Source organism: Perca flavescens, chromosome 16 (genome assembly GCF_004354835.1).
Source record: "Perca flavescens isolate YP-PL-M2 chromosome 16, PFLA_1.0, whole genome shotgun sequence".
Classification (NCBI taxonomy): domain Eukaryota; kingdom Metazoa; phylum Chordata; class Actinopteri; order Perciformes; family Percidae; genus Perca; species Perca flavescens.
This window is the reverse complement of record NC_041346.1, coordinates 27,504,295-27,531,990: the sequence shown is the minus strand read 5'-3', so window position 1 is coordinate 27,531,990 and position 27,696 is coordinate 27,504,295. Positions and strand designations below refer to the sequence as shown.

The window sequence follows — 27,696 nt, the reverse complement described above, 5'->3', positions numbered from 1 at the left end:
CATTTTAGAATAATATATTACATTACTGGATTATAATTATTGATGCATTAATGTGTTCATCACTTTAATGTTGCAGCTGGTAAAGGTAGAGCTAATAATAATTATTTATATACTGCTGGGTAGCTCAATCCATAATAATTATTCATCTAAATCTGTAAAGTAACTAGTAACTAAATGTATCAGATAACTGTAATGGAGTAACAAGTACAATATTGCTCTCTGATGTAGTAGAGTAGTAGTATAAAGAGGCATAAAATCGAAATACTCATCTAAAGTACCCTGAATTTGTACTTGAAAAAGGTAGAACAGTAGGTGGTCTGTAGGTTTTCTCTTCTGTCAGCTTTTGTCCCAACAGATGTGTACACCTCTTTCCCCCGTGAACAGCCAATAGAAACACAGAGTGAGAGTGACAACCAATCACGGCGCTGTATTTTTGATTACAGTTTGACCAATAGCGATGCAGGGCTGTGAACGTTACAGCAGCCAGGGATCACTGCAGTGCAGTAGCCAACCAGCAACCAGCTAACCAACTTGACTACTCACACAGAAATATGGATGAAACGATGATACAAATCAACTGGTACGTTAACTATTATTTGGTTTATCTGCGCCATTCTTTCTTCTATAAACCAGTGTTTATCTTTCGGTTTGTGTGTGTTATAATTTCACCCGCGCTGTCCATCCTGCCTACGCTATGCTTACAAACCTGTAATAAGCCAACTTAGCTCAACTTAGCTAGCTAGCTAGCTAACCAATTGCTTGTCAGTTAGGTAGTTGTAGCTATCGTGTTAGCTAGCCTAGCTGACAAGGAGGAGTTGACAGGCAACTTTAACGAGATGTTGCTTCCGTTGGGCTGGCTGGCTGTCACCGTAGCTAAAGAAGCTAATGTAGCTGGTATTTTTCTTTATTGTTCAAACCGCTGCATGGCTAACAATAGCTGTATGTTTGTGTCTTGTTGATTGTGTTGATGGCTAATGTGGTGGTGGTAACGTTAGCTATTTAATCAAACATGGCTAATGAAGACAAGCTGTCACACACACACACACACACACACACACACACACACACACACACACACACACACACGCACACACACGCACACACACTCACACAGACAGGAAACAGGTTTTGACAGTCAGAGAAGATAGATGCTAATGCAAAACATTTAGACATTAACTTGAATATTTGTGTTAATGTTTATATTTTGTTAACCTGTTGAAATCCACCTCTCTTTGTTTGATTTTCGCCTATTTGTCATAACCATATGAAAAAGCTCATAACAGAAGAACTGCAAGGCCAAAATGCATGAGGCGTCATTGAAACCTAATTTCTTCTAGTTTGTGAAGATGTGCTTGGTCTGGTCGTCTGTAATAAGTCATATTTTAATAACAATAAATAAGACATGCTTTATGCCACACTATGTAAATCACCACACTTACCTTATACATCTTGTCAACAATATCTGCATGAAGTTTCAGTCCTCTAGGCCTAACTGTTGAATGGTGACAGCAGATGTAGCTAAGGTTAGAAATATTACATGGATTTGATGCGTATTTTCAGCTATAATAGCTGTGTAATATACAGATGTTTTTTTAGAAAGATTACATTTAGCTTTATTGTTATTGCCCAAAGTACAGGAATGCAAAGTGCAAAATATACAAGATAAAATACAGAATAAAGAGTAAAGCTTATGAATACACTAGATGTATACCAGGGCTGCAACTAATATTAATTTTCATTTAATTATTTCCTGCACGGATAAGTTTTCATGTTCAGTTCAGGTCAACAAGCTTGAGAGCCTCCATGGCTAAACAGACGCAGAAAGGAGCGCCGCCTAAAGAAACTCTAAACATTTACACAACAACTAATGACAAGATGTCAAAGGACATCCCATAATGTTGGATTGAAACTTGTTTGATTGCACTCTGCGCGGTGAAGAAACACCACAACAATCAGCTCTCAGCAACAAACATGAAGACTAAATAAGTTGAAGAGTTCAAACACAGAATTTAACCCTAATTTCTGTCTATTTCAGTTTACAAAATTTAACAGTGTCTCCAGCGGGGCGCCCAAGTAGAACCTATGTATGGGAAACACTGAAAACATTAAAGAGCAATTAAAAATATCAGTTAAAAAGAATATAAAAACAGCTAAAATATAATAAGACAGGTATGGAATACAAGAATAAAAGATACAATGCAGTGTAACAAATGAACAATTGCTTAAAAATAACAAGATCAAAAAGTCTTTAAAAGAACTGAAAGTTGCAGCGGACCTGCAGTTTTCTGGGAGCTGTTCCAGATATGCGGAGCATAAAAACTTACCGCTGCTTCTCCATGATTAGTTCTGACTCTGGGGACAGAAAGCAGACCTGACCCAGACGACCTGAGGGGTCTGGGTGGGTCATAATGAAGCAGCCGATCAGAACGGCAACATTAGCGTTTTGAAATCGATTTCTAGATTAATCTAGTAACCGTTTGGAAAGTAGTCAAACATTTCCATCCCAGTTCATCAGAGTCCAAGGTGATGTCTTTAAATGAATTGTTTTGTCAGTTGAAACATAAGATATTCAGTTTAATATGATTTAAAAACTGAGAAAAGCAGGGAATTCCATATTTTAGAGGCTGAAAAAAGCATGTCCTGCTATTTTTGCATGAATATAATGTTTAAAGGTGCAGTAGGTAAGACTTTCTGTCATATTTTCTGAAACTGACCCTGTGTTCCAGTAGAACTATATGAAGCAGGTCATTTAAAAAAAAAAAGTAGTGCGATTTGCAAAAATCCACCGCTCCCTGTTCAGATGCACCAATCAGGGCCAGGAAGGCTGTCTTAACTGTGTGTCAATCACTGCTCATGCACACGCATTCATTTTCCCTTGTGGGGGGAGGGGCTTAGGAGACCATTTTGGGCTTTAGCGGAAAGGGGGGAGGGACTAAGAAGTTGTCCATGTTCAAATTTTTTGGCTAAGTCCTGGATCTTCCCAATCCTACCTACGGCAAGTTTAATTGAATATCCAAATAGTAGGTTATTTTTTCTGTCGATCGACTAATCGATTACTTCCCACTGTTAGCTTGAATATCATATTTCCACATGTCTGACTGCCTCTATTTCCCCCTCTCTTGGTTTCCAGCTGTCAGACTGACCCCCTCTGCATGGGCCCATAAACATGTCCACAGATGACAGTATCTCTGAGGATGTGTCCAGCTCGGGGGCTTTGAGCCATTGCCATGTCAGTGCTGACGGGGATGGGGGTAAGGAGAGTGAGGCCTCTCTGGTGTCCTCGGAGGGGACGTCAGCCTCGGGGCTGGCTGTCTCAGAGGGCAGACGCACAACCTCCCAAACAACAGGAGGCACTGTGGAGAGCCGGCCCATGGACATCACACCAGCATGCAACAAGATCAGGTGCAGTAAGAACGGCTTACGGAAAATAAAAAGACTGCAGAGATAAAATATGAAAGAGTGGCCGGTAGATTAGTATTAGAAGATAATTTAAATGTTCTCCCACATATAAATGATGGCCAATGCAATTGTAAAGATTTGAATCTGTTTCCTGTGAAGGACCAATGTTGCAGTTTTCTGAATTTCCCTGAACTTCAAAGATAATAGATTCAATGTAATAGTCAATTTGTCACATCTAAAGAATCATGGGAAGGGACGCAGTATGCGTTTGGTCTTGTTTAGGTGTAGAAAAATAATAATCCTATAGACATACAGTATATATATATATACATATATATTTATATATATAAAATTTAGGCTGAGAAGATGGTGAACAATGTCAATATCAGTTTTTCCCAAAGGCCAAGATGATGTCCTCAAATGTCTTGTTTTGTCCACAACTCAAAGATATTCAGTTGACTGTCACAGAGGAGAGAAGAAACTAGAACATATTCACATTTAACAAGCTGGAATCAGAGAACTTTACTTTCTTTTTAATGAAAAATGAGTCAAAATAATTGGTAATTAAATTAATTTAATAGTTGACAACATCTAATTGATTAATCTTTGCAGCTCTAATGCAAATATTGTTCATTTCTGATGTTCTATCCTGGCTGGTGAACTGTGTATATTATCTATATCCTGTACATATACTTCCAACACTACGGTACAGTATGTGATAGTATGTGATTTTATTGCAGGAGTCTTTGTCTGAGCACAGATGAAGCATTTGAACAAGGGAAGAGCCTCCCATTCATCAACCCAAGCTCCCTTGAGACCCTCAGGGGTTTGGTGCAGGAGATCCAGAGCAGCGGAGAGACCAACCCTGAGATCTGGAAGGATTGTGAGGTGGGGAAATACCACAGAGCCTGAAAGGCAGAAGTTATTGTAGAATGTGGAAATTAAATTGTAAATGCACGCTGATGAGGTTGAATGTTAAGTTGGGCTTAGCAGCTGTGGCAGTTGTTCTTAAGTGCTGCTTTTGGCAGCTGGAAGCCTCATTTCTGAGCTGTCACTTTTATTTTTTTGTGCAGATCACACCTGACAGACACACACGCACACACGCACACACACACACACACACACACACACACACACACACACACACACACACACACACACACACACACAGACACACACACAGACACAGCACCACACTGCAGCTGAACCTTTCAGACACAGATTATGATTTACAGGGAACAGACAACTGTGGTGTTCTGCAACACAAAGACACTTCACTGCAGTATACAGATGAAGAGCCATGTCAAAGGCAAACAAGGAATGTCAAAATGTCAGTGTGTATTGTCTGTGATGGAAATCACCGTGGCTTTCCCTCAGCTGTTTTACTATAAATGAACTTCTTGCTGTGAGTAATGATGGTAAATAACACTTAATTTGATCTTTTTTTTTCTGCAAAAGGGCCGATGGCTGCATCTGTTTCAGCTGGTTGAGAAGCAATACCAAGAGCAAATACTCGCTCAGCAAGAACAATACCAGTGCCAAATACAGGTAAGACTGCATCTAGTCATGTCCTTTTTTTTGGCCATGAGCCACTGTGGCAGGTGGATTTTAAAATCCACTAGCAACACAGGATTTTTACCAGACAATTTTGTTTTACGTAATAAAGGATAAATACAGATATGGGCGTTAAATTCAGGCCCTGGTCATGTCTTATCATGATGTTAAAATATTTGTTTCATCCCGTGGAACAATGACGTGATTCCCCCAGTTGATTCAGGATGAAATTAAGGCCCTGGTTCAGCTCCAGAACCGCCAGGCCAGCATCCAGTTCTCTCCAACTTCGGTGACCAAAACTACCCCAAACACAAAGGACTACATTCTCACCCTCATCTCCGGTGACTGCCAAGTCCCCAAAAATGTGGCCAGTCCCAATGACAGCCTGGCAGCCCCTGCCCATACCCCTTTTAGCTCACCTTCCCCTCCGCTCCAGAGATCAGAGACCGCCAACCAGGGGGAGGAGCGGGCAACCACGGTGCTCAGCAGTGGGTACGGTACTCTGTCTGGTGGGGAAACAGGTCTGGAACATGCTGGGTCTCCGGCCGAAGATGGGGATGGTATTCAAGAGAGGGGGAAGCATGATTGGTCCCCTAACTTCCAGGAAGACGTGGAGAAAACTGTGATTGGGTGCCAGCAGGATTATTCTCATGTGAGGACTCTCGGAGTGGATGGAAATAACCCATTAGGCTACCAGCAGAGAACCTCTGGGTACGTCTGAGTTGTTTAGAAGAAACTTTTTATATAACAGGGTGTCTGCAGGTCCTAAAAGTCTTTAAAAGGATGAATTTAAGTTTCCTAAATTAAAAAAAGCCTTGAAGGAGCGACCTTTTGCTCACCCGGTAGAGAGTGCGCCCCATGTAGGCTGAATCCTTGGCAGTGGCCCGGGTTTCGATCTGACCCACGGCCCTTTGCTGCCTATTTGTACTATCTAATAAAAATCCATAAAAAGCCCAGCCTTCAATGGTAGGGATGTAACTACATTCAGGCTCTACTGATTCAAAATTGATTCATAGAATTCCAAAAATGTATTCATATTTCAAAGTTTTTTATTTTTATTGTATATCTTCTGCAATCACATGGGAAAAGTAACTACATTTACATACTGTGAAATGTTTTTTTGAATCGAGAACCGTTTTTGAATCGAAAATTGATCGAATCGTGACATTTCCTGAATCGTGACATTTCCTGAATCGTGCACCCCTAGATGTAACGATGCACTCAACTCCCGATTAGATATGATTCATGACTTTAAGTCGATTTCACGATTTTTTTTAACAGAATGAGCTGCAGACAAATGACTGAAAACTATTATTTTCTTTATATAAAAATCTCATATGAAAATGTACGGACTTTGTCAATCATTTAAGGCCATATCGTCCCCACAGGTTTTTATGGATATCTTCCTTACTTTGGCCTAGGGCTGGGCAATATATCGATATTATATCGATATCGTGATATGAGACTAGATATCGTCTTAGATTTTGGATATCGTTATATCGTAATATGGCATAAGTGTTGTATTATCCTGGTTTTAAAGGCTACATTACAGTAAAGTGATGTACTTTTCTGAACTTACCAGACTGTTCTAGCTGTTCTATTATTTGCCTTTATCCACTTAGACATTATGTCCACATTACTGATGATTATTTATCTAAAATCTAAGTGTGAAGATATTTTGTTAAAGCACCAGTTGTCAACCTTGGAATATCGCTGCAATATTGATGTATGGTCAAGAATAGCGTGATATCTGATTTTCTCCATATTGTCCAGCCCTACTTTGGCCGCATTCTGTTTGGTATTGTAAAAGCGTCTTTAAAAAGTCTTGAATTGAACTTGAACTCTACAGAAACCCCGTTAAGATATAAGCAACATTTAATCAGTGAAATTACATTTCTACTTACCTTGACTTGTTCTGTTGGCAGCACCAGCCAGCTTTTGACCTCCTGGGCGCAGAGGCAGAAACTCAGGCCCAAGAAGAGCAAAGCAGGACAAGCTTCAGTACAAATCCCCGAGTACCAGGAGCAGCCACCCAGCCTCAGAGAATCTCACGAACAAAACGCCCCAGAGAGCGCCGACATCCAGGACCAGGTACAACTCACCACGTGGTAACAGATAATAAAATCACTGCCCTGCATCTGTAGTGCTTTTTATTGAAGATGCATATGTCTGTTGTGGCTGATACTGATTACATTCCCTCCGCTGAATCTAATGTGCTCATCTCTATTGAGTTTCAGCAGCGAGTGTCCAGGCCATCTACCAGCTCTTTCCCCCTGAGGAGGACAGACAGCCTGTTGTCTGAGGCATCAGGTAACAATTCACTGACTCAGACAAAACACAGAACAGCAAGGCTCGGACAGCGTGAAGAAGTCACTGACAGTGTGACCATAGAATGATCAGTACAGGGTATTTATTACATGTTTTTATAAAAGATAAAGCCCTGTTGCAATTACCACAAGTGACAGTAAGATGGCACTGTTGTACCACTGAGGGCTTCATAATGAGAAATAATGTCAATTCTCGTATGTTTTATTTCATCAAACATTTCACTAATATATGTGTGTCCTTTATGAAAGGTTTAAGGACCAACTTTGTTAGGTGTCACCTGAAATCATTGTGAAAGCAGAGCTGAACAGTTACTCCAGTGTCCATGTCATGTCCCTTAGTTTATTTATTTCCATATTTTTGCCCTCTCACGGCTTATCTGATGTACTCTGTTTTAGTTAATGAATTTAAAGGATAAGTCTGGCAATATTACATTTTTTTCTTATGGTCAACAACTTCTATTAAAAGGCCAAAACCAACAATGTGTTAGTTCGGCTCTCAGCATTTTCTGATTTTTCTACTCTGTCGGTGGCTTTAAGTACCAAACACATTGGTTTCTACTGTAAATCTTCAAAAAGTGTTCACAGATATATCATTTCATTTTTTTAATTGGCTCATTAATATCCTAAAAACAGCTAGTCAGGGTGCCTGGATAGCTCAGTTGGTAGAGCAGGAGCCCATATATAGAGGTTTACTCCTCGATGCAGCGGTCCCGAGTTTGACTCCGACCTGCGGCCCTTTGCTGCATGTCATTCCCCCCTCTCTCTCTCCCCTTTCATGTCTTCAGCTGTCCTGTCACTAAAGGCCTAAAAATGCCCAAAAAATAATCTTTAAAAAACAAAAAATTGTCACTTTAGTTTTCATCAAACAAACAGGAGGTAATGGTGCATTGGTTGGGGACTAATTTCAGCGGCGGATTAATCCACATTATTTGTGACAGCAGGCTGTAGGTGGGATTGGGTCTTTTCATGTTTGTTTTTTTGACAATAAGAATAATACAGAACATCACCAGACTTATCCTTTAAAATTAACTCTATCAGTATGGCTATCATTGCTGGAAATATACAAGACATGTAATTTTAATTTTAAGTAGATTAAATCACACTCCATTCTTCTCTGTGTCTTAGGTCTCACTTATTGGCGTCTGAATGAGAATGAACTGTATCACCCCCTACCGGACAGCTTCGACAGTGGCGCTTACCTCCTTCTGCAAGAAGCATCTATGAGTCTCGTGAGTAACAGTTCACCGTGGAAACGGGGACTGCTCTGATTGGGAGATGAGTTACAGTATGAGTAGTCCAACAACCTAGTAGAGAATAAGATTAAACAAGCAGCTGTGGATTCCACTTTCGCGTCACACTTTTATATTTCCATTTTAGAATTAAAAAAAAGACCTGTAAGACACCGTCGCCGACCTGTAAGCTTTTGTCTTTGAGGAGATTAACTGAGAATATTCAGAAACGACGAAGAAATTCTTAGTCGACTAACACTCATATGATTTGGTCGAATAATCGATAAGTTGATTTAATCAACAGATCTGTTAAACTGAGTTTCTCCACAAAGAATCGGGCAAAAGCACCACTTTAAATCTTGTGTTTAGCAGATCTGTTCTTATAAATTTCTTGGAAATATTCAGCATGAAAAAACTTGACTGATCGGCTAAAGTAATCTTAGTCGTCAAAAAACAAAACGACCGATTAGTCGACTGAGAGGGGGCGTTAGGCTGCTGGTTTGCATTACCTCTCCTCCTAAATGTCTGATCTCTGTCCCTCGTAGACTCCATCTCAGGAGCCCCGGCTGTCTCTCAGAGAGATCTATCAGAACAAGCAGAGACCAGACTGTAAACGTTCAGACTGTGAAGGCTCGGTTACGTCCAGTCCTTCGTCACCACGGGTACGTCCCACGCCTCATCAGTGACCACTTTAGTCCTTGGCTGAGCCTCTAACCCAAACTTTGTGCTTTAGGTGTTGACCTTGGACCCAGCAGCGAACCAGCGGCATTCAGATCGCACCTCTGGCTTCACCTCACCCTCCCACTACAGCAGCCCCTCGTTTGCCGCTCAGCCCCACCTCTCCCCCGGAGTAGGGACCCCTGTAAGCCCCGACAGCATGGTGGAGTGCAGTCCCAACCCCGGAGATACAGACTGCATCTCTGATACCTCCAGCGTTTCCGCTGCCGGACCTTCCCCTTCTAAGGTGCCAAGCTCGTGGGGAAACTTATCCCAGGCGGTCCTGTTTCACTATCAGGATAAGACCCAGCCCTATTCCCACACATCCAGCCAGCAACGCAGAGCCAGTGAGGAGGAGGGCAGTCCCACCCACACCAGCACCCTGAAGCCCTGTTCAGCCTCTGGTGCTACGCTGCAGCCTGCAGGCAGTCCACACATGGAGAGAGCTTCGTCACTAGAGGATCCTGTTGTACTTTCTCTGTGAGTGTTACAGTACATACTAAAGGTGTCACGATTTCGATATTAATTAGAAATATGAGATTGAAATAGAAAAAAATACATGAGGGAATCGTTGATCCTGCTTTTTCTGTCTCTCCGACCGAGGATCCAAGAAGTAAATAAAATGAGATACAATGATAATTAAAATATTTACAACAAATAGAGAAAGCAACTAAATTAAATTTAAAAAAAAATCTGTTTAAAGAAAGAATTTAAATGCATGTATATATACTTTGGGTGGCAGTAGCTCAGTCAGCTTGCTCTTGAGCAAGGCCCAACTGCTCGGGGTGCCTGTCCATTGGCAGCTATCTCACTCCGACATCTGTCCATTAGTGCATGTAGAGGTACTGAGCGTGTGTGTGTATTTCAGGCCTGTGTGTAATGTGTATTATAATAACAACAGAGTGAAAACATTGTAATTTCCCTTGCGGGATTAATAAAGTATAAATCATTATTAGTATTATTATTTGCCTGCTTGAGGATCCAAAGCTGAGCAACCTGGACAGAGACCCTATCAGACCCTGAGACCCTGCCAGAGGATCTCAACCATCTGTCAGGCTCAAAGAGAGCCTTATCATGCAAGCCTTCAGAAATGTTGTTTTTCATTAAAAGAAGTAGTTTGCTTCTAAATGTCTCTGTGTTGTTAAGTCCCACAGAAGTCTTCCACTTTCGCCGGTTTCATTCATCTTCTTCTTTTTTTCTCCTTAGACTTCGGCAGAACCTGAGAGAGAAGCACTCTCGACACGTGGCTGATCTGAAAGCATATTATGAGTCTGAGATTCAAATTCTGCGAGACAAACTGAAACTTAGAGATCTGCCCCTGGATTTAGAGAGGAGCAACCAGGCCCTCACAGAGAGGTGAGTATTTACTTTTATTTGCAGTATATTAGGGCTGCCACCTCTTAGTCAATTAGTCGACTAATCGGTCGTTTTGGTCTTAGTCGACTAAGATTTCTTTAGTCAATTAATCATTTTTTATGCTTATTCATGCTTAATTACTTATTTCCAAGAAACTCATAAGCACATTTATGGTAAACACAAGATTTAAAGTGGTGCTTTTGCAGGATTAATTGTGGAGAAACTCAGTTTTACAGATGGTTAATGAACTACATTTATATTGTGCTTTTCTAGTCTTAACCACCTCTCAAAGCGCACAGCTCTGTCGATTAAATCAACTAATCGATTAGTCGACAAAATCCTATGTGTTAGTCGACTAAGAATTTCTTTAGTCGAGGACAGCCCTACAGTATATAGCATATTAATAGTTTGACTAATAAAAGGTATATTTACTAACATCGTCTCTTCAACAACTGAGGAAACTCCTTATTGGACGTTAAGTTCAGACTTTTTTTTGTCAGGCTACTAGTTACTTTCCAAGGTCGAGAATGAACTTTCACACTGGTTATATTTACAGATTTGTCAATGCATGAGCAACCATAAAATACATATTTTACCGTAGCACAGAAGTCAATCCATTTAACATGTTGCATAAATGCAAATACTTTAATTATGTTCAAATTGAAGGGGGAACTAAACCGGCTGTTAGTTCTGAGGTTTTGATGCAGTATTGAGGATACAAGTGATTCATATTCAAATATTTCAGATGTCAAGGCACACACATGAAGTCCTGTAGGGATGCACATTTCCCCAGCGTGACTTTATGCTTCAATTTGGGTCCATTTTATTTTGTTTTCTAACTCTGTATTAATTTGATTTCTGTTCATCCACAGGTGCAAACATCTAGAGAAAGCTCTGGCTGAGACCACCATTCGCGTTCAAGAACTAGAGGCAACAAACAGCTTACTGGAGAAAAAAATGGTATGATTCCTTAGATTCATTTTTACATTATTTGTCATGATAAGTGGTTTCTACTTGTGTATATGTCTATGTACAGATGTAGATATTCTGTTGTTAAAAAAATTCTGTTTTCCAGCAAGTCTTGTTATTCACGAAAATATAAAATGACTAAAACCAGAGCAAATTCACATGATACTTTTCTAATTACAGGGTCAGCAGGCCCTTTTAAGCTACAAACTCCTTAAATTCCATTCATGAACAGCTTAAAAAAAATCTTGAATTTACGAAGCCTTAATTTCAACCTAAACATTTGTTTCTCGTACCAGATTGTAATTGTTGTATTCATATTTAACGCCCCAAACAAATCCCTGCAATTAAAATATGACACTCTAAAACATTTTCTTAAATTTCTTTGTATTTGTTCTTCAAAAAGGGCTTTAAGTCATTAAAGGGCTCATATTATGCTTTTTGGCTTTTCCCCTTCTCTTTATTGTGTTATATATCTTTTTTTGTTCACGTTATAGGGTTACAAAGTGAAAAAGCCCAAAGTCCCCCCCAAAGGGACTTACCATCTCCAACAGAAAACACTGTTCACCAACTGCTCCAAACAGCTCTATTGTAGTCCAGCCTTTACTTCAGAGACCAACGTGGTCACTTTGTAACACACGTTATAATGCTCGCCTAGCTGCTAGCATGGTACACCCTCATACTCTGCTTCTGACTGGCTAGTAGTCCTTACCTAGGTCCTGTCAGGGCATGCCCTCATACTCTGCTTCTGACTGGCTAGTAGTCCTTACCTAGGTACTGTCAGGGCACGCCCTCATACTCTGCTTCTGACTGGCTAGTAGTCCTTACCTAGCTACTGAGCATGTGCGACTCCCAACAAAGATGGAACAGAAGTGAGATGTCTCACTCTGTAGCTAAAACAGAGAGCTCAACACACAGGGTGAAAAGAGGAGCTGCAGCAATGTGCAGTACAACAAAAATATGGTGTTTTTTGAAAATGAAACCATGTAAATCTATTCTGGTATAACCTCTAAATACAATTATGAACCTGAAAATGAGCATAATATGAGCACTTTAAACACAAGTCGCTGATACCCTGTAATTGAGGTTAATGTAGTCTTTTGCTTTTTAAACTTCACCAAGGGTGTTTTCCTCAAATCATTTTTAATATATCAAGCATATACATACTATTCATATTTTACCATTGTCCTGACTTTCCGTCATTAGGCAGAATGGCCGGAGCGGTACGCTGTAGCGGGTGCGACTGTGAAATCCCTGAAGCAGCGACTAGAAGAAAGCAAACGCTCGGGTAAAGAGAAGGACGCCCTGGCAGCACGTCTGAAGACCCAAGTACGGCAGCTGGAGGAGTCGGTGCAGAAAGCCTGCAGGGAGGCTGACGAGAGGGAGGCAAAGAGGGAGAGAGAGTACAAGATGCTGCAGGATGTGAGTCTGAGTGGGAGAGAGAGAGAGAGAGAGAGAATACAATAAGACTATCATATAATCTCAAACCTCTAATGTTCCCTTTTCACTGGGACCTTGCTGCTATCATTTGTTTTCTCTATCAAATGTCGTGCTGTGTTGTTGATATAATCAGAATACTTTAAAAATTGCTATTTTTCTTTATCTTGAAGATTTATTTTGTCAACAGGGAGGTGTGTAAAAGTTTCTTCCATTTAGGGATGCACCGATCAGATCAGTTGGATCCATACCTGCTCTGTTGTTAAACAAACCAGGAATCCGGCCAGACGTGACTGATCCACATTAATACTTGTAACTTGTAATACTGTGAAACCGGCATTTAGCTCATGTTAGTTCAGTGTAGTTTTTCCGAGAGTTAGGGCTGCACGATTATGGCCAAAATGATAATCACGATTATTTTGATCAATATTGAGATCACGATTAATTATCACGATTATTTGTTATATTATTGTTTGTTGTACACTGCTACTTACATGTCTGCGTTGCGCTCTGATGCCCCGAAACCCACGTTAGAGGCAACATAAACATCGCTGCGAGTCACGATAGTAAACACTAATAACACGTTACACAGCAGGTAACGTCAGCCTACCGTTAGCCACAGTAGTAACTGGATTAAACACGGCTAAAATGCTGACAGCTAAACGGTGTAGTGTGACAGGATTCCAACAGCGGGACGTCAAACAGTCTGCTGCTAAAGCTACGAGCTAACAGACACAAACTAGCACTGGTCACTGCTGTTCAGACGGGAAAAAAATGTGCATTTACTGGTAAACTGGTAAACATCGTGACCAGCTTATGATGACCGACTGCCTGTTGTGGAATTTTCCTCAGGTTCCTCTGTCCTCTGTGACTGTCTACATCTAAAAACTAAGCTGCGCGGTGCAGGGAGCAACTCTGATTGGCTCATGGAGGCACGTGATCAGACAGTTGTTTATGGAGCGCTAGATTGGCTTTGCAAAAACTTTGATAAGGAGCGTTCTATGAACAGAATGACGCATTTTAAATATCACTCGATCATGCAAATTTGATCGTGGGAAGCCAAAATCGTGATCGTGATTTAAATTTGATTAACTGTGCAGCACTACCGATAGTACATTTTCTGCATTTGTCGTGGAGATGTCATTTTGAAACAGTGGACAAAATAGCATTATATTTTATTACATGTTTCATAAAGCCAGATAAGAGAGAATGCATCTTATTAACAAAGAAAGTTTAGCAACCAGAGTAAAATAACACTACGGAGCAGCTCTGCAATGTTAGTTGGTTTTGCTTTCTGAAGAACAAGAAGGAAAAAAAAGAGCCTTGTTTTTCTAATCAGCACAGTTCTGTTTGTCAAGAAGTGATGTGTTACAGTTAAAGCCTCATGTTAAGATACATTAGGACGGTCACAATGCATTTACACACAGCGAGGAACCAGTATGCAGAAGTATCAGGAGAGAAAAGGTCGATAAGTGCATCCCTATTCCATTTGAAAAGCTCTGCGTTAACATTGATGTTCTTCATGATCAAGGTCTCTGTCGCTTTGTTTCCTCAGCTGCTCGGACAATACGACTCTCTGATGAAGGAGCACGTGGGACTGAAGGTAAAAGATCTCTAACTGGGACTGTTATATTATTGTTATATTAGATTATTATTGAAACATGTAAGATTGTTTCAGCAGTGATATACAAAATGTGTTCTCTCCATACCATTTCTTAATCCATCCTTGTGTATCTACAGAACAACCTGGTGTCAGCAGAGAACAAGCTTGACAACGGCAACGATCAGATATCAGAACTGAAGAGGTGAGTGGATTGATTGTAGAGTCTGACACAACATTAGCTGGCAATCAGCTTAGGGTGTTTATCGATGTTTTAAGCCCCCAACGTCTCCTTCCAGGCAGCGCTGCCTGGAAGGAGAGGCTGAAAACACCATTGAGCGGTTAAGGTGTTGTATGAATTTCAGAATTTAATGTTTTTTTCCGTCCAGTGTGGAGCTTGAATTCGTCGTAATCCGTACCAGAAACAAAGTGTAAAAACAACAAGTTAGGGTGTTACTGGGATTATGTGCTATGTGTGACTATTTCTAGGCTGGGACGTCCTGAAGTTGTTGCTGGTTGCCTGGCGATCTCATAGTGACAACAAGATTTTACTTTACCTTGTTTCCAGTCTTTATGCTAAGCTAAGCTAACCTAACCTAAGCGCTTCCTTGTTTCAGCTTCATATTTACTGGGAGAGTAATAAAGATAATAAGTGTATTTTCCAAAATATCAGGCTATTCCCTTAAACATTTAAATACACATCTTGAGCTTGTCTAGTGGTGAAGATTTTTAATAATCTTGAACACTAGCAGACACAAACCAAGAACTTAATGTAAAGAGCTCATAGCAGAGATGCAACATTACAGCCGTAGTGTTGTTATCAGCTACAGACCTGTCACATTGTCACTGGCCGGCTCCAGCTACTTTGTAAAAGAGCTGCAGTGGCGGTTGTAGACAGCTGGGCGATCGAGGGGAGAGGCTAAATCAATAGGGCCTAATGATGGTCTCTGTGCTGTCAAAAATAGATAATAGCATTGGCAGGAACTTTCCATTGCAGTTCAGCTCTGCCTGCAAATTGTCACCAATAGCGGCAGGGCCATGGACTCTGCATTGATGAAGTGTGTCATGTTGATTCAGCGAATTGACGGACAGATAGCAAACTCGGCTCGCAGAACATCAATATATGTGTCACAGGAGGGCTTTTGCACCGAAGCATATTATCTGGAGGGAGAACCTTGAAAAAGAAATAGATTAAGAGGTCCATGGACCTGTGAGTGGCCTTTTATAAAGAGGGAATTGGAAACTAGGAAAGACTACAATGTGCATGCAATCTGGAAAAACTAAAACATGTATTGAATGCGTGGAGGTTGTTAGAGAATCCTAAGAACAAATGAAAAAGACACGTTGAGCCAGGACAGCAATTAAATAAGAATTTCTAACATCAAGCTGACTCTAAAGCTCAGACGCAACCAAGAAAAGACGCATAAATTGGGTTGTGACATGAGGATCCTTCCAGGCATTCCATAAGTCAAAAAGCCAGAACATCGAGCCGATGTTAGACTATCAAAATGGAAAAAGGTTGTAAAATGCAGTAAGATATGCAAGAACATTTCCAGCTTCAGGGTCTGATGGAGTCACATAGTGGAGTGTAAAAAGCTGCAGGAGATGTTTAAAGATTGTTATTAAGGCCTGTCATACTAACACAGGAGATGTTTAGAGATTGTTATTAAGGCCTGTCATACTAACACAGGAGATGTTTAGAGATTGTTATTAAGGCCTGTCATACTAACACAGGAGATGTTTAAAGATTGTTATTAAGGCCTGTCATACTAACACAGGAGATGTTTAGAGATTGTTATTAAGGCCTGTCATACTAACACAGGAGATGTTTAAAGATTGTTATTAAGGCCTGTCATACTAACACAGGAGATGTTTAAAGATTGTTATTAAGGCCTGTCATACTAACACAGGAGATGTTTAAAGATTGTTATTAAGGCCTGTCATACTAACACAGGAGATGTTTAGAGATTGTTATTAAGGCCTGTCATACTAACACAGGAGATGTTTAGAGATTGTTATTAAGGCCTGTCATACTAACACAGGAGATGTTTAGAGATTGTTATTAAGGCCTGTCATACTAACACAGGAGATGTTTAAAGATTGTTATTAAGGCCTGTCATACTAACACAGGAGATGTTTAAAGATTGTTATTAAGGCCTGTCATACTAACACAGGAGATGTTTAAAGATTGTTATTAAGGCCTGTCATACTAACACAGGAGATGTTTAAATATTGTTATTAAGGCCTGTCATACTAACACAGGAGATGCAAATTAGAGCCAGATCATGACAGCAGAGATAATTTATAATAATGCACAGGAGACAGTATTGAGATAAAGGTTAGCTTTGGGTCACATTACATCTGTGTAGAGAGAAAGGTTTTCAGTGGGGCTAATTAACTTGAAAAAAAGAATACCTCAGGATGCTTTAAGCACACACATCCATGTTGTATTTCTGGGCCGTGCAACCTTAATGCTAAACTGAACCCATGATGTGTTACTAAAAGAACATTTTAATAATAATAATAATAATAATAATAATACATTCATAAACTAAATTAGAGACTGCAAAATAGGGCTGGGCGATACGGAGTAAATCAGATATCACGATATTCTTGACCAAATACCTCGATATCGATATTGCGGCTATATTCTAGGGTTGAGAATTGGTGCTCTAACAAAATATCTTCACACTTGGATTTTAGATAAGTAATCATCAGTAATGTGGCTATAATGACTAAGTGAGTAAAGGCAAATAATAGAACAGCTAAAACAGTCTGATAAGTTCAGAAAAGTACATCACTTTACTGTAAGACACCACTTATGTCATATCACAATATTACGATATCCAAAATCTAAGACGATATCTAGTCTCATATCACGATATCGATATAATGTCGATATATTGCCCAGCTCTACTGCAAAATGCTTTACAAGGTCAAAAAAGAAAGAAATACACATAAAAGTGAGGAAAACAAGGTAAACATTTACATGTTAGGGCTGCACTGAGGGACATTTCTTTTTACATTCAAAACTTTCCATTGAGTTTATTTTTTAAATGAAGCTTCGAATGTTTGTCATCATGCATACAGTATATGTTAAATTAGTTTGGTTTTATAAAGAAGTTAACAGAAAGTCCCCTGTCTCACTGTATTGTTAAATCTTGTGATCATGTATTATCTCTGTCTGTCCCCCTCAGAGTAATCTCCAAACTGGAGTCTCAGGTGAAGCAGCTGGAGCACGAGAACCAGGCCAGGGCACGTTATTCTTCCCACAGTAGCACCCAACCTTCTGGGGCTGGGTAAGCACTTCAATGCACTGATAATCTGACAACGGGTTACTTTCTGGTCTTTTACGTATCTACAGTGGGTGTTTGAAACAACTGACGCATCTTCAGGTCCAATGTACATATACACATATCCTGTGTTCTCCTTTAAGAAAAAAAAAACATAAACCAAAATGGAAATTTATATTGTATATTTTGTAGTTTCATGGTGGTGCGCGCGATCACCGTTCTATTTTTTAGAGGCCAGTTATTTCATGGATCCAGGATACTATGCATCCTGATAAAGTTCCCTTGGCCTTTGGAATTAAAATAGCCCCCCCACATCATCACATACCCTTCACCATACCCCCACATCATCACATTACCTTCACCATACCCCCACATCATCACATGATTTTTTTATTCCTCTTTTTAGTCAACTTTAGCGTGGGTGTCCTAATTTTTTCACATGACTGTACCTGTATTCACCTTCTGTCCAAAACGCTCCGTTTTAGCACATGTCTCTTCAAGCAATAAATAAACAAAAACTTAATTTTGACTGCAGAAATGCAGATGCCTCAATTTAAATATTCTCTGAACATGTCCGCAGTCTCCTCCACCATCCTGACCTGCTGCTGTCACCCAGTAAATGCAAGGTAGAGCCAGACGTCACCCGCCGGAAGTCCCCTTGTGCTCTATCTGACCAGCTGAACAGTGGCCGAAAATCCCCGTTCCCTCAAACTAACCAATCAAGTCTCCACAAGAAGTCACATTATCCGTTAAATGATCACTCATCAGGAACTGGAAGCTCTGTGGACACCTCTTCAGCTGGTGGGAGCTGGAGGTAGGTTTTTGTTGCTGTAATTGTTGTGTATGTTTTCTCAAGCAAAGTGTAATGAAGATTTTAGGTGGTTTAACAGCGATTGTGTTCTGCAGGTGTGCGTCCCCCCCAGAGTGTGAACAATCTCAGCCTCAGCAAAGACACCAGGAGCAGAGCCAGCGGGAGGCCGGTCGCAGAGACGGATCCTCCGCCCTGACGCCCATGATGAGGGCCCTGATAGAGCTGGAGGAGACCAGAGCCACAGAGAGCCGGGCCCCCTGTAAGAACAGCTCCAGCACCCACAGTATGACTCGCACTCACTCACTCACTCACTCACTCCCGAGACGTTACCAACCTGATTAATGCTCCAATTTAAAACTCATGTTCATCTTCTTTTTCCTACAGCTTTTTTTACTTGAACATATATGCTAATCAGTGTTTTCCCAGGCTTTGAGGAAGGCTTAGGTGCGCGGGGGTTTTAGATGTCCTTTCTCAAGAAAATGTGACCTTTTTCACAAAAATGAAAGCAATTCTCCATACATTTCATGTCTCTTTGTAGTCGTGTTGTGTCTCTTTTTGGTTCATTTTAATTTTATTTGGGTAGTTTTGGGTCTCTGGGGTCATTTGGCATTTCTTTGTAGTTGTTTTTTGTCTGTTTGTGGTAATTTAACGTCTCTTTGTCACATTATTTTAGACCGGTATTACTCCCAAATCCGTGTTTAAAACGTTGGAAAAACTAGAGCAGATAATGAAAAAAACACTTAAAAAGCTTAAAGGAGAATTCCGGTCGATTTCAACACGTAGCTCTGTTGTTTGTGGTCGCGGAGTGCTGTCAGTAGCGAGAAAAACAAAAATAATCTGTGTTTTTTTTAAATGGAATGGTCTGCACACTGGGTCTCGTGCAGAAAACATAATTTAATAAACAGATTTTCTCAGTGTGTTAATTGTTAGAAATCAGCCCACATGCAAGTGGCGTTAATACATAGGTATTAGACTGATAAGTCAACAAGATACATCTGGCTAAACAACCAATGGGATCAGGAAAATCACTTCAGCTTCACAGTAGTAGCCCAAGGAAATAAACAATCAACACAAAGTTTAATAAAACGTTGAACAATTCTTTTAGGCAAATTAAACAAAGTGTTTGCATGACTAGATGCCACTATAATAAAGATTTGTATCTTCTTATCTTCTTATCTTATCTTCACTATGGGTACTTTGGGGGAAATTAAAGTACCGGTATACTGAAGAGGAAACTATCATGTAGTTACACTGCAAATGGCTAATAAAGTAAATATGAGGTTGTTTCAAAAAGTGAGTGATTGGCTTTAACACCAGCAGGAAAAGAAGAGGACAATGGCTGCAATCAGTTCTATACTGTAGTTTGTGACCGCAATGTTAAGTGACTGGCACCCATCAGACACTATTCTAGGTGCTTATAGTTGTCAATCAGCAAAGCCTGAGATGTTTTACAGAACTATGGTTGACTGCTCCTATTATAAACGTATGGTATTGATATTTTTTTTTCATCTGCATCTGAACAAGCCTTTATTTATATGTATATAGCCTATATAAGTATCAGAATGCCTATTTATTGCCCGTTTTAATATGATTTGGACAAAAAAAAAGTCTGCATGCAGATATGTAAATTGTATTCTTGTTAGGGCAACCAACAACTATTTTCATGATCAAATAATCCTCCGAAGACTTTCTCGAATATTTAGATGTCAGAATATTTGTATAAAATGTCAGAAAATAGTGAATAATGTCAGAAAATAGTGAATAATGCCCATCACACACAAGGTCCAAAGTGATGCATTTATAATGTTTTGTTTGGTCTTACAGTCCAAGAAAGACTGTTATTATTACATAAGACAAAGAACAACAGCAAATCCTCACAACTGAAAGGCTCTAACTAGTGTAATTGTGTTTTGTATTTTCTCAGTGTTGCTCTTGCTTGTACTGTTAATACTGTGTTGAAAAAGGATAAAATATATAAAAAATTGTTTTTCTGTTGATTGATTAATCGACTGATTTATATAGTAATTATAGGCGGATCAACACTCTCATAACTAACATCTTTGTGGGAATTTTGGTACACAGCACACACACAACTCAGTCCTGCTGACGTCATGCACATGTTTTTGAATTGGACCTTATCATCACGTCTGCGTGGGTTTCTCTCTGCAGGGGTCGGCAATCCGAGGACCACAGTCGGATTTGTGGAGCGGCGACACAAAGAGGTGATTCAGGAGCGAGTCGGGCTTCAGGCGGACAGGGACGGGGTTAAACCTGGAGGACTCGTGGCCAGAGGAGGAGCAGCCAAACGAGCTGCAGCTCTGCTGAGAGCTCAGAGGAGTCTGTCTCCACAGGGCCACCGATCCTCCTCACTGCCTCCAGAACATCGAAACAAACTCACGACTACACCCCGTACGTCTTTCTGTGCTTCTCACACTTACCTTCACACCAGGGGCCCTATTTTAACGATCTAAGCGCACGGCGTGAAGCGCATGGCGCAGGTGTGTTTAGGGCGTGTCCAAATCCACTTTTGCTAGTTTGACGGCGGAAAAAAGGGTCCGTGCGCCGGGCGAATTGTTCAAAACGGTTTTTCTTAGTGTCTTCATTAATCAGAGGTGTGTTTTGGGTGTAACATGCAATCAACCAATCAGAGATCATCTCCCATTCCCTTTAAAAGCCAGGAGCGTTTGGACCTTTGAGCAGGCACCGTAATATTTTTATTTGTAATCTTCTGCATGTGTGTGTGTGTGCTGCTGTGCGTCCCTGTGTGCGTAACAAGCATAGTGTGCGCGTGCTGTGCACGAGCCTATTTTACTAATGCTCTGTTAAAATAACACTGAAATGCTGCTTGACTTTAGACCAGGTTTTTGTTGTTCAATGGCGCGATCACTTCCCGCTGCCTCAAGATAGCAATACGCCCAGAATGCACCTGAACACACCTCCCTGTAAGACCGGCACGCCCATGGGCACAAAGATGGGCGCAGGTGCATTTGCTATTTAAATTATTTATATATAATAATATATATTTTGTGTTGCGCTGCGCCTCACCGGGCGCAAGATAGGGCCCCAAGCCTTTAATGTAGATTTCGGCTCAGTTTTTTGTCGACATTTTTGTGTTTTTACAAGCATATATACGTGTTTGCAGGTCATTCATATGTGGTAACATGATTTTTGGCCGCCCTTGCACAAGCTAAACTTAGTTTTTTTTTCTTTTTATTTGTCTAAGGAGCTTTGAAAATACACATAGACGCTGCACCTAAGGGTTATAGGCTGTAACCACCTCTTACCTGTTTTTTTCTTTTTGAACAGATGAAACAAGTGAATTAAAAAGGAATGACACCTCATGAACTTACATGTGATTAAAGTAAACTCATAGCCAACTTACTCCACGAGTTGTGATTGATAAGGAGATATGCTATGTGTCCAACCAAAAACTATAAATAGTTGTCACTTCATATATTTGCTGAAATAGCCAAGCCAATAAATTCATAATCTTCTCTTTTGCGGTTCACTAAACCTCACTGGAGAATGTAGTTTTTAATTAATGATGTATTGGTGTATTAAACTTTTGATTAATCGTGTGCTATTCTCCTCCATCCAGCAAAGAGAGGAACTTTACTCATGCCCATGTCTGCAAAGTCCAGTCCCAAACGCTGCCCCACTGAGAACTACTCCACTGCTTTTGGTCACTCCATGCCAAGAGAGGAACACCTGCACAAAAGGTGAGCAACACAAAACATGTATTAAAGGTACTGTTCTACTTTTTGGGAGATACACTTCTTTGCTTTCTTTTTGAGAGTTAGAAAAGATCGATCACCCTAATGTCTGTGCATTTAGCGTGGAGTTTAGGAGGCAATTAGCTTAGCTCAGCGTGACGGCTGGAAGCAGGGGTCAACGGCTGAAATATCTCAACAATTATGGGATGGATGGTAATTTTCTCTACAGTTGCTGGAGTGAAGAGGCTAAGGCAGAATCGTGCTCATACCAACCACATTACATGGTTACACAAAAATGAATGCATTTAAATTATTTAAAAAGAAATAAATATAAAAAGATATATATATATATCTTCATTTATTTCTGTATATATTTATTTATATATTTTTAAATACTTTTAATCTTTTATATTTTGTTATTTTTCTTTATATTTTCACTTTGTTTTTAAAGTCTTTTACAGATTTTTTCTTTTTATGGCACTCCTGCGGCTCCATACATATATTTATGTACAACGTAGTTATGCATTTTTAGTAAGAGACTTCCTGCTGAAATATACCTTTTTAGACCTTTTATTTACTAATTTACTTATTTATCAGATAAAATAATGCAATAATGCACAGAGCTTGTTAAAATATAGTCTTAGCATGAACTGAGCTATAGGGCTGGGCGATATGCAGTAAATCAAATATCATGATCTTCTTGACCAAATACCTCGATATTGATATTGCAGTGATTTTCTAGGGTTGACAATTGGTGCTCTAACAAAATATCTTCACACATAGATTTTAGATAAATAATCATCTGTAATGTGGACATAATGTCTAAGTGGGGAAAAGGAAAATGATAGAAGAGCTAGAACAGTCTGGTAAGTTCAGAAAAGTACATCACTTTACTGTAATGCAGCCTTTACAACCTGCCAGTGTTAAAGAAACAGAACCGCAGCTTCTTTAACAAGACTTTAATCTATCTGTTACACTGGATAAAATTAATTTAAAAAAAATCACATTATGTTCCATCTACAGGATCGATGGACAAGTTGACCAGAGACGTCATTCATTCCACAGCAGCAGTCCCAGGAAGAGACTCCATTTTTCGTCATCAGACAGAGAAGATGGTAATATATTCAAGCTCTAAGAGATATTTTATTTTATTTAGAGCTGTTCCTCATTAGAGCTGCAAAGATTAATCGAATAATTGACAAGTTGTATTGTAAACTATTTTGATAATTGTTTGAGTAAAAAGTCAAACTTCTCTGATTGCAGCCTGTTAAATGTGAATATGTTCTAGTTTCTTCTCTCCTCTGTGACAGTAAACTGAATATCTTTGAGTTGTGGACAAAACAAGACATTTGAGAATGTCATCTTGGGCTTTTGGAAACACTGATCCACATTTTTTACCAGTTTCTTACATTTTATAGACCAAACAACTAATCGATTAATCAAGACAATAATCAACAGATTAATCGACAATGAAAATAATCATTGCAGCTGTATTCCTTATGTTATGTACAGTACAGGCCAAAAGTTTGGACACATCTTCTTATTCAATGCGTTTCCTTTTTATTTTCATGACTATTTACATTGTAGATTCTCACTGAAGGCATCAAAACTATGAATGAACACATATGGAATTATGTACTTAACAAAAAAGTGTGAAATAACTGAAAACATGTCTTATATTTTAGATTCTTCAAAGTAGCCACCCTTTTTTTTTTTTTATTAATAAGGGAAATAATTCCACTAATTAACCCTGACAAGGCACACCTGTGAAGGTAAAACCATTTCAGGTGACTACCTCATGAAGCTCATTGAGAGAACACCAAGGGTTTGCAGAGTTATCAAAAAAAGCAAAGGGTGGCTACTTTGAGGAATCTAAAATATAAGACATGTTTTCAGTTATTTCACACTTTTTTGTTAAGTACATAATTCCATATGTGTTCATTCATAGTTTTGATGCCTTCAGTGAGAATCTACAACGTAAATAGTCATGAAAATAAAGAAACACATTGAATGAGAAGGTGTGTCCAAACTTTTGGCCTGTACTGTAAATGGGGTGGAAGAAAATGAGTGTAACTGTCCTCTCTCATGAAGGAACACATGAGACTCTATGTCTTCCTCCTCCTCAGACCTCCAGCAGCCAGAGTCCTCCGGCAGCATGAACCCACCGGAGAGACACTCCCAGCTGGGCTGGGAGGACTGTAGGGGATCCGATCTGCGGGACTCCTATGAGGACGCAGCTCCACTTTTCCTGGACAGACTTCACTCGCTGGCTGAGGCAGAGAAACTGTTTGACGAGTTGACGCAAGAGAAACTGCAGGTGAGTGTTTTTTTTTGGGGGGGGTGGTGTTTCTGTGCGAAATGAGCTGACTGTGAAAGACTCGCAACTCATCACATCACACACAGCCACCAGCCGTCAACCAGGACATTTTTTTTTATTAACTCAGCGAAGGACATTTAGTAAAAAGGACTCTGTGTAGTTCAGTTTAAAGAGCCTTGTATCTCGGACACACAGGCCTGAACAGTACAACTCTAATCCCCTCCCGACCTCTTATGTAACACGTACTTCATTGTATTTTATACCGCTCCCAAATGACTTCTATTTTTAGGAAGTTCATGTCCACATCCCCCCTTTTACCCCTCCCTCAGTCCTGGTCATTCAGTGACGTCTGCCCCCCCCCTCCCCAGGTTATCTGATGAGTCCAGTCAAAGGGTTTCGGCCAGTCATGTGCCGGTTGTTGCATCAATATAATGATTTTTGTTATTTAATGATTGACCTATTTGTGTGTGTGTGTGTGTGTGTGTGTGTGTGTCGGGCAGATTGAGGCAGCTTTGAGCCGGATGCCTGGAGCAGGCGGCAGAGTGACTCTACAGACCAGGTTAGATGAGGTAGGACACCACATATTGATTATCTTCTTATCATTTTCCCATGTTTGTTTGTTTTGTAATTAGGTCTGAATGGTTAGGAGTTTCCTTATTAAAGTACTGATTTTCTCTGTTTTATATAATTTAATATTTAATATTTTTATATTTTATTATAAGCGGACGAAGATGGATGAATATTTTATATATCAAACGAGTATCCACTTAGAAAACTTATCCTGTCTTGTGTCTTGTGTCTATTTTAAATACATTTTAATTTTAAATAGGGTTTAACCAAACTTCTTCCCATTACACAGCTATGACTGTAATGGAGACTTGATAATGTAATGTGTGTAATGTAACTGTAGCTGGTTGCAGTCAATGCTCTGCTGCTCTTCAATAATAATATTGAATGTGTGTGTGTGTGTGTGTGTGTGTGTGTGTGGTTCCACAATAAATAAATAAAAGGGAAATATCAGCATACACGCAAAAATGACAGTGCTGACAGGATGCAATTAGTAAGGCTAATAAATGATAATTAGTATAACTTTCACTTTGAGTAGCTATAGCTGCTTAAATCAAAATAACCAAATAATATACCAAATAACACGCATCAGCTCCTTATTTAATTTCAACAGCCTTCTTACTGCTGGGATCTCAGTAACTTACAGTAGTTCTCTAATACACAACCATTGTAAATACTCCGATAATGATTATACAGTGTTATGTGAGTACACACATAAGCACAATAGTAGTGTAACACTAATAATACTAAGCATTAGCCTGCTGCTAGTGAACTTTATGCTAACATATTGCATTTCAACTGAATATCCCAGAACATACAATGTGCATATAAACCTAAAGGCACCAAAATACACATGTACAAACAACACCAGTGTGCTCACATGTCTCTGAACGCACACATGTACGGATGGTGACACAGACAACAACTATACACTTCACAAATATCTACGATGTACTTCTCCCGGCCACTCTCACTACTAACTTAAAAACGAAAATGATCAGCCAGCCAATTGATTAACAGTTTAAATAATTTTAAACCACGCTAGCAATATGGCTCTCTCCACATTTTGCTACATTAAAAAATAAAACTATTAAAGGTGCTGTAGGTAGGATTGCGAAGATCCAGGACTTGGCCAGGCAATTTGAATATTGATAACTTCTCAGTCCCCCCCCTTTCCGCTAAAGCCCAAAACAGTCTCCTAAGCCCCTCCCCCCACAAGGGAGAATGAACGCGTGTGCATGAGCAGTGATTGACACACAGTTAGACACCTTTAATCGATCATCAAAGTAGTGCCAGTTCATTTTCTGCTCTTCTTTCCTCGTCAGGTGGCCTTAGAGAATCGTCTGGAGGTACTGAATCGTGAGCTGGGATCCATCCGCATGACTCTGAAGAGATTCCACGTCCTCCGCTCCTCTGCCAACATATAGCAATGTCTGTCTTTTTACATCACAGTGTGGATGCTACAACTTAGTGTCTTGGTTTTATACACTGCACTGATTGTCTCTTTCTGTGCCATACGTCCGTCTGTACAGCAACTCCACACTATCTTTTTTTTATTCTTAATTACTCTGGGATATTTTTGATATGTCTGAAAGATATTGCAATTTTTGGAGTCTATTTTTTTAGTAATACACAGATTTGTAAATTCGTTTACTTTTTTAGTCACAGAAATATTAATATGATGTGTTTTACTCGCCATATTCAGGTGACGATTTTTAAATCTGCTATGTGAATAATAAAAAAGGACTTTCCAGCAGAGACATTCATCCACTTGAGAAATATCACTGTCCATGTTTGTTCATGTGTTTGTGGACATTTTTGACATGAGGTAAAATGTATTTATTTTACGTTTTTGTGCATATTTTATACATTTATTTCTTTTATATGTCCTTTTTTTCTATTTGTTTCGGGCCAAATGTATCAAACTTGAAGGAATTATTTGTTTACTTGAATCAATTTGCCTTTATTCTTTTTTTACTTTCCATTACTGCTTGTCACTATCTTTTTATGTTCCATGTTTCCTACAGGGTTGGACCTCTGAAATTAGAGCCTCTTGTAAAATCCAAACCAGCACACTTTTTCAGCACACACACACACACACACACACACACACACACACACACACACACACACACACACACACACACACACACACACACACACACGTGGTTGTTTCTCTTTGATCAATGTTTGTGCATGGAATTTCTTGCACTGCTTCCTTTTGCCATGCAGTTTTACTACCTGACATGACCTCCACTGGAACTATAATGTTGTTGTTGCACAATAAATTAAGCTTTTTTTTGTTTTGATAACTAGAGGTATTTTTTCATGACTGACTACTTTATTATTTCCAAGGTAAAACACACTGCTGTGATTCTGAAGTAAAAACACACGTCAGATAAAAATATAG

The 27,696-nt window shown here is 39.7% G+C and overlaps 1 protein-coding gene across 5 annotated transcripts; it reads left to right on the top strand.

Moving 5' to 3' along the window:
• The first annotated feature begins 488 nt into the window (after positions 1-488).
• mphosph9 (M-phase phosphoprotein 9) lies at positions 489-27,598 on the top strand. Of its 5 annotated transcripts, none has more exons than XM_028601613.1 (24): positions 489-580; positions 3,131-3,402; positions 4,140-4,287; positions 4,858-4,947; positions 5,168-5,664; positions 6,879-7,044; positions 7,194-7,263; positions 8,406-8,509; positions 9,055-9,171; positions 9,243-9,706; positions 10,433-10,582; positions 11,455-11,542; positions 12,755-12,970; positions 14,541-14,588; positions 14,726-14,790; positions 17,783-17,884; positions 18,459-18,692; positions 18,785-18,972; positions 20,859-21,098; positions 22,288-22,408; positions 23,426-23,517; positions 24,529-24,719; positions 25,220-25,288; positions 26,612-27,598. In XM_028601613.1, the coding sequence occupies exons 2-24, from the start codon at positions 3,167-3,169 to the stop codon at positions 26,711-26,713; spliced, it is 3,798 nt and encodes a 1,265-aa protein (XP_028457414.1). In that variant the 5' UTR covers positions 489-580; positions 3,131-3,166; the 3' UTR covers positions 26,714-27,598. The 5 variants fall into 5 exon arrangements, with proteins under 5 accessions (XP_028457414.1, XP_028457413.1, XP_028457415.1 ...); XM_028601612.1 differs by having other exon boundaries at positions 7,191-7,263; XM_028601614.1 differs by having other exon boundaries at positions 7,185-7,263; positions 18,785-18,948.
• The last annotated feature ends 98 nt before the right edge of the window (positions 27,599-27,696 follow it).